The sequence below is a fragment of the Gymnogyps californianus genome, chromosome 14 (genome assembly GCF_018139145.2).
Source record: "Gymnogyps californianus isolate 813 chromosome 14, ASM1813914v2, whole genome shotgun sequence".
In the NCBI taxonomy this organism is placed as follows: Eukaryota; Metazoa; Chordata; class Aves; order Accipitriformes; family Cathartidae; genus Gymnogyps; species Gymnogyps californianus.
In genome coordinates this window covers 18,311,453-18,322,355 of record NC_059484.1, presented here as the reverse complement: position 1 = coordinate 18,322,355, position 10,903 = coordinate 18,311,453, and the positions used below count along the sequence as shown (strand labels likewise).

Below are 10,903 nucleotides of genomic sequence, written 5' to 3'. Positions count from 1 at the left end.
TTTAAGCTTCCCTGTCTGCTGTCTCCATAGCAAACAGGAGTATATTTACTTGAACAGCTTTTCAGAGAATTGCACGATTTCCAGTCATAGTGAAGAGGTTTTTTAAGTTTTGACAGTCTGATTTTTTTTCCGGGGGGAAGGGGTCTCTTCATTTAAATCATAAGTGGAAGCTATGCACTTGCATAGGTTATGACTTAAAACTTGTGGTTTGGGTATATTATCACTCAGATGTTGAAAATCATCCTTGTATCTAATAGCCCACCCAAAGTCTGTTTCTTACTATGACTGTATTTTGCTACTATATCCCTTATTTTTTTAAAAACATAAATGTTGGAGGTGGCTTCATTGCTTCATGTGCACCAGACTAATGGCTAAAGATGTCAGTCTTTGTGGCAATTAACAACTTTGAATTGGAGTCCTTAAGTTTTACAGAGCAAAACATTATGAACAAGAATCAGATGAACCCTCTTGGAGTTCTCTTCACTTTGGAAGAAATTCTATATTCAACTTTGTTAGTTTATTCCCTCGCAGTGGGAAAGGCCTGCTGGTTCACCTTGTATTGCTGTAAGGGCAGTACAGGACAGATGAACACACAAACTACCTATGATGTGTCATTTTTACCTACAACTGAAAAATGAGGACACTGAAGACGAACTGCAAAAACAGGCAAGAGTGGCTCTGGTACTTAGATCTCAGCACGACAACTCTACCACTGCAAATGTACTCTATTTTTCTAGTTGAAGACTTTTTTTTTTTTAAACTATTTCTGTATTTGACACATTAGTGTTCAGCCAACATTGTTACCATCCATTTTACTTTGCTTTCATTATCGTTTTTAATTTAATATACTTGAGTCTAAGTCCACATAGACTGTGTTGCAATAACTAGAATGATTCACTTTTATTTAGAATTAATTTCTTAACAGAGTTTAATCAAAGATGCAGAATGGCTGTTAAGTAAGGGACCATTAAATGTGATTTTAAGGTTCTGTTTACTATTATGGATGTAATCCTTATAGTAAATCTAATTTTGTAAAGTAGTGTATAATATTGTAATATTAAGTCTTTGTTTTCTGAACTCAAACATTTGATCTTCAGTATGAAGTTATAAATCTTCCCCCTTCTGAATTTGAGACAGGATTTACTTGTCCTCCTTTTTACAGTTTGTAATTTTCACTGTTTTATTCCTGTAAAAAGTCATTTGTAACACATGCAAATGCTTATTTTATCTGTGCTAATTTATCAGATTTGGCTACTCAATAAAATTAATTGAAAGAACTCATGCAAGTCCATCAGTCCTTTCTTAGAAATAAAAATAGAATAATGTATTTGATCAATCAAGATAAATACCACGTACCAACAAGTGATAAATTCTTTTAGCTAAAACGTAGTATTTAGGCGATACAAACTGAGAGGGAATTTGAGAAAATTAGTTCCAGCTGACTCAAACTTTTCTTCTGTCACTGGCATTTTTTGTCCCTCCAGAGCATCTCTGTCAGTCAGCATTGTTATCCAGTCCTACCTTGGGGTTTGTTCTTCCAGTAAGCCCGCAGCGGTGCTGTACCTCACCGTGTGGTACCCTGCCAGTCTGGCTGGAAGCTGGTCTCAAGAGCCAGCTGACATTGATGGTTGGAATTTAGCCTTCAGCAGAGTTCCCAAGATGGTGATCAATTTTATTGTAGGTAATCCTATATCTTCATTTAACATCCTATTCTTTCAACACCTTTTTGTAAAAGTCATTCCATCTTATGCTTGCCAGTTTTTTTATGAGCTGTCATCACTGCTGCTTCTGGTTCATCACACATAATTTAATGTATGAGCTTGGTACTTTGACCTCTGTGTTTAACAGTTTTTGAATTCTATCATTCTCTAAATCACTTAGTATCGTAGAAATATTAATTGGACTTGTCAGCACAAAGTTTTTGCCCAATACATGTAACAATCTGTCCTGCTGCTGCTGAATTTCACCACTCTGGCTGTGGCTTGCCATTCAACAGGCAGCCATCCTAGCACTGGTCTTTGGAATTCCAAGTACAGGATCTTGAAGTCAAGTCCTGCTTCTAATTGAAGTGCCTGTGGCGCAGTCTGTGAGTTAAGGAGTGCAAGTCGTTCAGTGTCAAGGATGTTGAAGGTAATTAGTTTGAAGTATTGATGGAAAGCATCCACGTCACTGTCTTCATTTGGTTTGGCTTTCAGGTACTTTTGCTATGCGTGTTAGCTATGTGAATGTTCAGCTAAGGGAAGAATACTGTGGCCCAGTTTTATCACTTTTTGTCACGCAAGCAGAGGTGTGATGGACATTTTATTGTACATAAAAATGAATGTTATGCCAACTGTATCTTGCTAGAAAGAACGGAAGATGTTCCCTGTTTTATAATGTTAAGTAATTCTGGAATCCTTGAGAGGTCCTTGTTCCCTTGTTTTTTTTCCTCAGTATGCATAGTCAATCCCTTCAGCTGCTTACTCTATTGACACTACACTGGGAATATGATTTGGGAAGCTGACCTGTGCTGCCTAACAGTCCCCCAGAAGGCATTTCCGTATGTTGTGTATCCCTTTCACGTACATGTAAAAACGTCTGTTTGCTGGCACTCCAATAAACAGCATATTCTCTTCCCTCGTTTGGAGTGTGCCCAGAGATGAGATGACAAATTACCTTCCTAAATTCAGCTGCACAGCAGCACTCAAAGCTTTTCCAACAGAAAATCTCAAAACCCAGCACCGCGCTCCCCCTCAGCGCGCTCATCTGTTCTGCCTGAGGAGCACAACGGGGGCTTGCACTTTGTAGTTTAAACATCGTGTGCTGCAAATTAAACAGCTCTGTGAACTTAGCCTTGTGAATACCTCTGATGTTCTGCTGCTTTTGTATGGTCACAATTTTAACTGTTGTTTTTCTAGTTACAGAGTGTTAGGTAAATACTACTTTGGTTAGACACATGAATGTTCACTTATACTTTAAGTTCCTATACAGAACACTGCTTTCATCTCTCCGTACGGTAAGGAAAATGTTACCATCCTGTACTAGTTTATATTGTATTGTTAAGCAGATTTTCCTCACCGAACGCAAGGTGGATTTGCCAGGTTTACTGAAACCAGAATTTTCAGCAAGCTAAGGAAGGAGCTGGCCCCCGCTAGCGCTCAGAGCATGAAGTCACGTCACTGCTGGTTTGCTTTTCCTATAGGCATGCAAAAACCCTTACCCTGAAGCTGTCAGTCAGGTTTCCCTCAGCGCGGCGTCTCCCCGGCTGCCGCCTCAGCCCCGCTGGGCCGGCGCCGCCCCGCGGCCATCGCCCCCTCTCTCCCTTCCCGCCCCCTCACTGCACTGACATCATCGCATCTCGCGCCGTGATGTCACTTCCGAGGCCGGAGCGGCCATCTTCAGTGCGGGCGCCGTACCGTCAGAGAGCGCGGCGCGCGAACGGCTCTCCGTGCGTCCCCCTGTTCTCCTGCCCTTACGCGAGATGGCGGCGCTTGCTTCAGCGGCTGGAGGCGGGCGGTGCTGGCGCCTGCGCGCTGAGGCGGGGCGGCCCCATTGTGCGGCGCTGAGGTAGCGCCGCGGCCTTTTCTGCCGGGGATGGAGGACGGCGGCGGGGCGGGAGCGGCGCCCGCGACCCCGGGGGTCCCCGCCGGCCTCTCGGCCTCCCAGCGCCGAGCCGAGCTGCGGCGGAGAAAGCTGCTGATGAACTCGGAGGAGCGGATCAACCGCATCATGGGCTTCCACCGGCCCGCGGCGGGCAAGGGTGAGCTCTGTGGCGGGTGGCGGCGGGGCTGCGGCGGCGGTGTGAGGGCTGCCGGCCCGGTGTAAGGTCCGGCTGCGGCCTCCTCCTGCCGTAACCGTTCCCTGCAGTCTCCTCATGGGACAGGAGTGGCTGGCTCCCAGCGGCTGTCGTTTGGCCCCTCAGTGCGATCTTTCGTTTCAGTGATGCTTTAAGTGAAGCACGAACCTTCTCTGGTCCTCGGGAGACCCGCGGATGAAATATGTGTGACCTCAGAAATGTGCCGAGATGGGGTTTTGGGCCTGTTACTGTTCTTACATCGCGAGCAGACAAGCTGTCATTTCACTTCAAATAGTTTTTCTTAGTTGAAGAAACGATGAGCCTCCCCCACGTTTTCATTCAGTAACTGCTTGCTTTCATAGCTGTGTTTTTATATCAAAGTTTTCTCGCATCTGGATAATAACCAGTCACTGGATGTTTGTGGTTGGCATGCAGAATTTTCTTGCAGATTCATAGGTAGGTCATTTATATTTCTGTACATACTTCGAGGAGGCTGGCTGTCTTGTCGGGAAAGAGCTCTCAGATTTCAGTTCACAAGGGTGCCCATAAGCCATGAATCAGTCTGCTTTAATACTGAAAAATACTCTAAGCATTGGTTCTTCTCTCTGGTAGGACCAGACCTGTTCTGCATGCCTCTCGGTTTGGTTTTTGTTCTCTGGCATCACCTCTTTTGCTGTAAGATGGGGTCTTCAGGTTTGATACAGAGCAGATTAACACTGCTTTGCCTCTGACAATAGAGAAGAACAAGTCAAAGTACAGTTCTTCTATTGCCTGCTCATTTGTCAGTCTTTAATGCTCCTTCTGTGCGATTCACTTTCTCTAAGTGTTTGTCTTTTTTTACGTTGCTCCATGTATTTTCCTCTTGTGTGTGCAGTGTTGTTGCTTAAGGAAGTCCAATGTTTTAATTTCTCCATTGCTGACTGACAGCTTCAACTTCCAACCTGCATTGCACAGCTTTCTGTCTCGTGTCTGCGCCATTTCCGAAGAGTGCCCTGCAATGCAAAGTATGTGGCACATGTAGGGTTCTTTGTAGGCTGGTGGAGGGGAGCCAGGAGTGTGCCGAGTCCAGTTGTGTAAAAATATAATTTTGGTGAAGCTGCTGAGCGTTTTCAGTCTGGTCCATGCTGTGCTCTTCCCTTTTCGTTATCATCGTCTGTGGTGTAACCCAAATCTGAGTGTAAACCTTTCCTTTGATACACAAGCAGGTCGTGTATCAGCTGAGCCCATTTCTTTTTAAAATGGGATTGCTTGTATTCAGGTATGTCAAATGGCTTTGTGATTAATAATTAGCACATTTATTAATCATAAATCTGTCTTTTCACTTTGGAAGCGGAGACATCAACCCAGGACCCCAGTCCAGTATGGCTAAAGTGTTGTTCCATGTACCCGGTGTGCATAACTCTGTATTTTTGTTTCTCTTCTTTAGATGATGAAAGTCACACAGAATCAAGGCTTCAGCACGAACAAGATAAATCAAACTCCCTTCCCATTCCTTCAGTTTCCAAGCGAATTGTGCTTGGTGATTCTGTCTGTAATATGGCAGGCACAGCTGACCATGCAGGCAGCATGGTAGACCTCAAAGGGGATAAAGACTTGTTTGGTAAAGCTCCAGAGCTTGTCAATGAGGGTACAAGTGAGCTCCGTCACCGTAATAGAGGGGAACTGCCATCTGAAGCTGCACCACGGCCACCTAGACATGGATTAGACCAGTACTTATCCAGATTTGATGAAGCTCTGAAGCTGAGGAACCAGCTGATGAATGAGAAGCCAAGCCAAGAGAATGGGAATGCAGTGGAGGAGTTTGACTCTTTCCGCATTTTTAGATTGGTGGGATGTGCTCTGCTTGCCATCGCAGTCAGGGCTTTTGTGTGCAAGTACTTGGTGAGTTCAGGGAAACAAATAATCCTATTCTGTGTTGCTAGTTTACTGCAAACTTACTGTGAAATACCCTTTATCTAGGGCTGAAGTCTATCAGTAGTGACTGAGTTGGGAACTTCAGGCACTCTTTACATTTCCAACAACTGTATAAAACCTAAAAAAATGTCTAAATTCTTTGAGATGAATCTGTGTTAGGCAGGTAACACAGCCACTGTATAACAGCTGAGAGTAGCACATGTTTGGTCCGTTGGGTTTGAGGAGCAGAAGCACTGGAATAGTTGTTGCAGCTTAAGTCCCCTGCAAGTTTATTCCCACCTTGGTGAGCATGAGTCAACTGCTCTTCTAGTTTGGAGTCTACCAAAGAATAATAGAGTAAGAACAACAATAGTTGTCCCAAGATAAGCAGATCCTACTCATTTATCAGTCTTCTGAGAAAAGCAGTTCCTCAGTATTCCAGGTGTCTGCCAGTACATCGTACAGAGGTGTGTGGCCGGTACGGCCTGCCACCTCCTGGATCATGGCTCATTTTTACACGCTGCTGTACGCTTCTGCGATTTCAGGGTTTTAGGCTCAAAGAAAATAAGGCAGAACCTCATTTTTGACATGTAACTTGTCTACTCAGGTTTGTAGTATTCAAGAATACTGTTGTTATTGTCCACAAATTTTTTTTTTACTTATCTAATTTTCTTTTATGACTTGGGAGGCATTAAATTTCTGTGTTTTCTTACTATTACTTCTGACCAAGTTAATTTTTGTATATTCTTTTCTGTTCCTTCAGTCAATATTTGCACCGTTTCTTACTCTACAACTTGCTTACATGGGACTGTCCAAGTACTTTCCAAAGGTAAAATATTTTTTTCAGAATTAGATTAATTTGAAATGTTTTAAATTTAAACTTGTGCTTAGATTGTATTGTTTTAGGACCAATGCATGTGAAGTATTCTTCCCTTGTTTTAAACTGTAGAATTGAGAGTTACCAAATGCCGATAGTTTATACTAGTTTTTAATCTTCCCAGATTTAGTCCAAATCTTTTTTAAAGTTGCTGTGAAAATGTGGACTAGCAACCTGTTTAGGTGTAGCCTAATTAAAAGCATCTGACCAGGAAAGTCAGGTAGTTCTTTCACGTTTTTAGGAAACTTTTGCTTTTCTCCTAGACCATGCTCTTCTGTGGTTACTGTTTGCTCTGTCAGCAGCTGTTTTGCATGTGATACCTGGACGAAATTTGGGAGGGTGTTCGTTAAAAAATGAGACAGTCCTTGGGTTTTAAGGGCTCTGCATTCCATTGCTAGTATCCGTTTGAATGGCAACTTGAAATGAGACATTTATTTGTGTGTGAAACTTGCTGCTTATTGGCACGATTTGCTCTATCACTTGCTTTATGTATTTACACCAGTTAATTGTGCTGAAGTATTTGTTTGGTTGATGATTTCATCAGGTCTACACTGCAAAGCGGGACTGAATGATGCTCAATCCATAGTTGAAAGGGAAAATTTGCATTTTAAAAAGAATAATAGATTACCTGTCGAAAATCAGAATGAATCAGCAGTTCTTTTGTAGTTAAGTATATCATTGAAAACTAAACTTCATAGTAGTCATACTAAACTGACGTTTCACAACACAAAACAGTAGAATTAGCCTTAGATTTGCACTAGCTCATCTGCTAGATCTTTTTGATCTTGTTTCTGCCGTCTTTAAAATCAGCTCTTCAGTTTCAGAATTTAAAGAGGTGGTTCCTTTCCACAACTTGCTTTTACTGCACTTATACCCAGATGAGGTCAATCAGCTTGTTATCCTTCATTTTTCTCTCATGAAACCTAGAAAGATTCTTGAAAGCTTAATTTAGATTGGATTAAATTAAGATACCCAGCAAGTATCATCAAATTACCAACATTTTCAGCCACTATCACCTTTTCCTGCCTGTCAGACTTTGCATCCCTGCGATTCCTCATCTTAAGGACAGAAGAATGCCTTTCAAAAGGGCTTTTGGGCATTTCAGAGTTCAGAGGATAAAGTTGCCAAATGGAGTCAGACTAAAATAGAAAGAAACAGTTGGTTTTCAATTCTAAATCATTTTTCTGTGTTAGCAAAGTAAGCATTTTTTTGCCAAGTAGTGTGAAGAGATTGATCCTGTTCCAGCAGTGGAGATGCCTGGCTTGGCTTCTTACACCCAGGCTGCCCTTGTCTGGGACTCTTCCCACTCATGCAGAAGCTGCTGCACAGCCCCACTTTACAGCCTGCTTGGAATGCCAGCGTGAAGTAGGCATAGTATCTGTGATGAATTTTATCTGCTGTTAACCAGCTTCTCACACAGCTCCATTGCATCCATCACAGCACGAATCTGTAGCTAGGATAAGTGTTGTGAATCCTGGAGTGTGACTGGAAAGAATCAATCCAAACCTGCTACTCTTACGGATGAATTTGGAATGTGCCTGGCTGCGCGTGAAATTGGCACAACATTCGTGACATGTAAAGCAGAATTGGATTATAACAGAAGAATTAACATAATACTGGTTGTTTTGTTTTTTTTTTTTCTTTTAGTGTGAGAAGAAGGTGAAAACGACAGTATTAACTGCTGCTCTTTTACTGTCTGGAATCCCTGCAGAAGTGATTAGTCGCTCCATGGACACCTACAGCAAAATGGGAGATGTTTTCACAGACCTTTGTGTCTACTTCTTTACTTTTATCTTTTGCCATGAACTTATTCTGCTTTTTGGTTCTGAAGTACCATGATGGCTGTAGAATTCAATGCAGTAGTTACACTAAAGCTTTCTGGACTGTATTCCTTTAACGTCTGACTGTGCAGACAGGTTTAAACCTTCATTAAAATTCTTACCTGTTCGAATGCTTGAAGGGAGCCTTAAATCCAGTCATTTTGGGAAAGGAAGAGCAGGGTTGCAGAGTGCCAGTTGTATTGGTTCAGTTTATTTAAATACTGTGTCTGCCTATTACAAATGTGAAGAATAGGATGCAAGTGTCAGTGGATGATTTATTTGGTTTAGATGATGCCCTTCTCAGCCTCCTTCATAAACATTTACAAAGCTGCCTTTGTTCTTTTCAGTGAGAACAAAGAGAAGAGAATTCCTTCAGCAGAACCATCTCTCTCTCTCTCTCCAGTATGACTATAGCTAACAAGAACTGCTCATTTTGTGGTGTTCCCATTTTTTTAAGACAGCTCTAAATAAAAGAAATCCCTGTATTCTGTTGTTCAAATTCAGAATGTTGAACCAAGTAGCTGCTTCTGGAGAATGTTGGTGAAACATGCCACTTTGTTGTCCTAATCCTTGCCTTGCTATACATTATTTGTTGTGATTGTGATTAATTTCTTTTTATGATTATAGTGCAAAACAGCTAAGCAAAACCAACAACAAAAAAGTCCTGTTGCTTACAAATGTCATTAATCAAAAAGTAGGAAGAAACGAAATTGTTCATCTCACCTGTTTGTGAGCTTCCAGCAGCCTAATCCTAGTGTAGCTCAGACATGTGCTTTCATTCTGATGCCTTTTTGTTATTTTAACGGTTCATCTCATGAGGGGAAAGTTGTATATATTGGCAACCAACCTGCAGTATCCAATGTTTGCTCTAGTATATGTAAAACTTACAAAGGAACTATTTGTTTTTCTAGCTCCTTGCAGGATTGCGTAAGACAACTTTTAATATGACATTAATTTCTGCAGCTTGTCTCTGTTTATTACCAGACATTTGCATGTAAACGGGATCTTAATTGCGGAGGAGTTCTGCTCCTGCTGCGTAATACTACAACCCAACAGTATACAGTCTTTGATTCAGCAGAGCTATTTATGTTAACTTTTTTGGTGTGTTTCTGAAATTGCCCCAGTGAAATCACAGTAACCATTCCTGTTTAAATCCTATATACTACAAGTGACAGTGAAATAAAAAATAGTGCTTTGAGCTGACTCCCACATGAAGATCTATGTATGAAGGGACAATAGCATTTTGTGTTTTTTTCTGTGGATGTCCAGCCACATAGGTGAAAGGAAGACAAATACAAATGAATCCTGTCACTGGATAAAGTAGCAAGCCAACAAACGCTCTTGTTTTCAATCCCATATGAATTTTGCACAGTGAAAGGAAAGAAGTGTCATTCCAAATAGTCAACTTAAATGCTGATGATCTGTAAAAATTTGTATTGAAGCTAAATTTGGTAATATTTTCAACCTGTAGTTTTCTGTTTAGAATCTGGACTTTCAGGTAATCTAGGCCAATGCCTTTTTTTAGCATAGGGGAACACCTATTTGTCTTGGTATTTGTCTGCAGAAATTTTTTTAGGGAGCAGCAGTGTTTGATTATGCCTCCTTAAAGTAAATGGCCCTGCTTTCTGCTTATTCTTTTCTGTTAAAGCTTCCTGCTATAATTTTAGCGCTGCATTTCTGACTCCTAAATTAGATATATGTATGTTTGTGACATGAAAAGAAGCTTGTGTTTTGATTTGACAATTTTTGGGTTTTTTTACTGATTATTTTACAGTGAGTATTATGTTACGGGTATCCAGGGCTGGGCTGCAAAAGATTCTGACTTAGGTCTATTAGCACAAATATTTATTCAGAAGCTTTAAATTTGTTTATATTAGACAGGATTTTCAGCAAATTGAAATAGCTGTCATTTAAATTAAGGTTGAGATATGTAAATAATGAGTTTGCTCACAAGTTAACTTGTTCTGACTCTCTTTATGTGCCCAAACATAATACAAATAAATTGCAAAAATACCGTGTACTAACATCTGCAAAAAGCAATGAATTTTTAATCCTCAGCATAAGAATTTTAATCCTCATCAGCTAAAGACTAAGAAAAGAGCTGACCCACCTGCCGTGTATGTTCACTCAACCCCTTGCACCGTCCTTACATGCAAGGAGAGATGAAGCGGGTTTTCTTCTCAAGCAGTGAAGGAAATCTTGCTGCGAGACCTAACCTGGAACTTTTCAGCCCGCGAACACTTGTTCTTGTCCGATAGCTTCAGGGTGGGCTGGAGGGCTGGAGGAAGCCTCCCTGCCCTTGGGTGAACGGGCATGGCGCCAGGAGGGGCTTGCGCTAAATGACGCCGCTTCACCTTTGGTCGAGACATGAATCCCTCTTATTCCTTTTTTAACTTATCTCTGTTCATGTACATAATTCTATTTAATGTTTATTGCCAAACCGATTGTTTTCTATTAAAAGTATATTTGTTACCCCCTTCCTTGGCGGTTTGTCCTGGCTCGGGAAGAGGGGTTGTGGTGCACGGCGGACACCTTGCA

General features: G+C 41.5%; 1 protein-coding gene across 1 annotated transcript; it reads left to right on the top strand.

The window, feature by feature from the left end:
• Positions 1–3,573: 3,573 nt before the first annotated feature.
• On the top strand, positions 3,574–10,835 carry CAMLG (calcium modulating ligand). The gene is made up of 4 exons (XM_050905221.1): positions 3,574–3,739; positions 5,202–5,656; positions 6,432–6,497; positions 8,193–10,835. Exons 1-4 carry the CDS (start codon positions 3,574–3,576, stop codon positions 8,382–8,384), a joined length of 879 nt encoding a protein of 292 aa, XP_050761178.1. The 3' UTR covers positions 8,385–10,835.
• The last annotated feature ends 68 nt before the right edge of the window (positions 10,836–10,903 follow it).

Excerpts from the sequence above, each read along its gene's own strand:
- CAMLG (XM_050905221.1), top strand. The coding sequence starts at position 3,574 with ATGGAGGACGGCGGCGGGGCGGGAGCGGCGCCCGCGACCCCGGGGGTC. Across the intron at positions 3,740-5,201 it reads CCGGCCCGCGGCGGGCAAGG|ATGATGAAAGTCACACAGAA; the intron begins GTGAGCTCTGTG and ends TCTCTTCTTTAG. Across the intron at positions 5,657-6,431 it reads CTTTTGTGTGCAAGTACTTG|TCAATATTTGCACCGTTTCT; the intron begins GTGAGTTCAGGG and ends CTGTTCCTTCAG.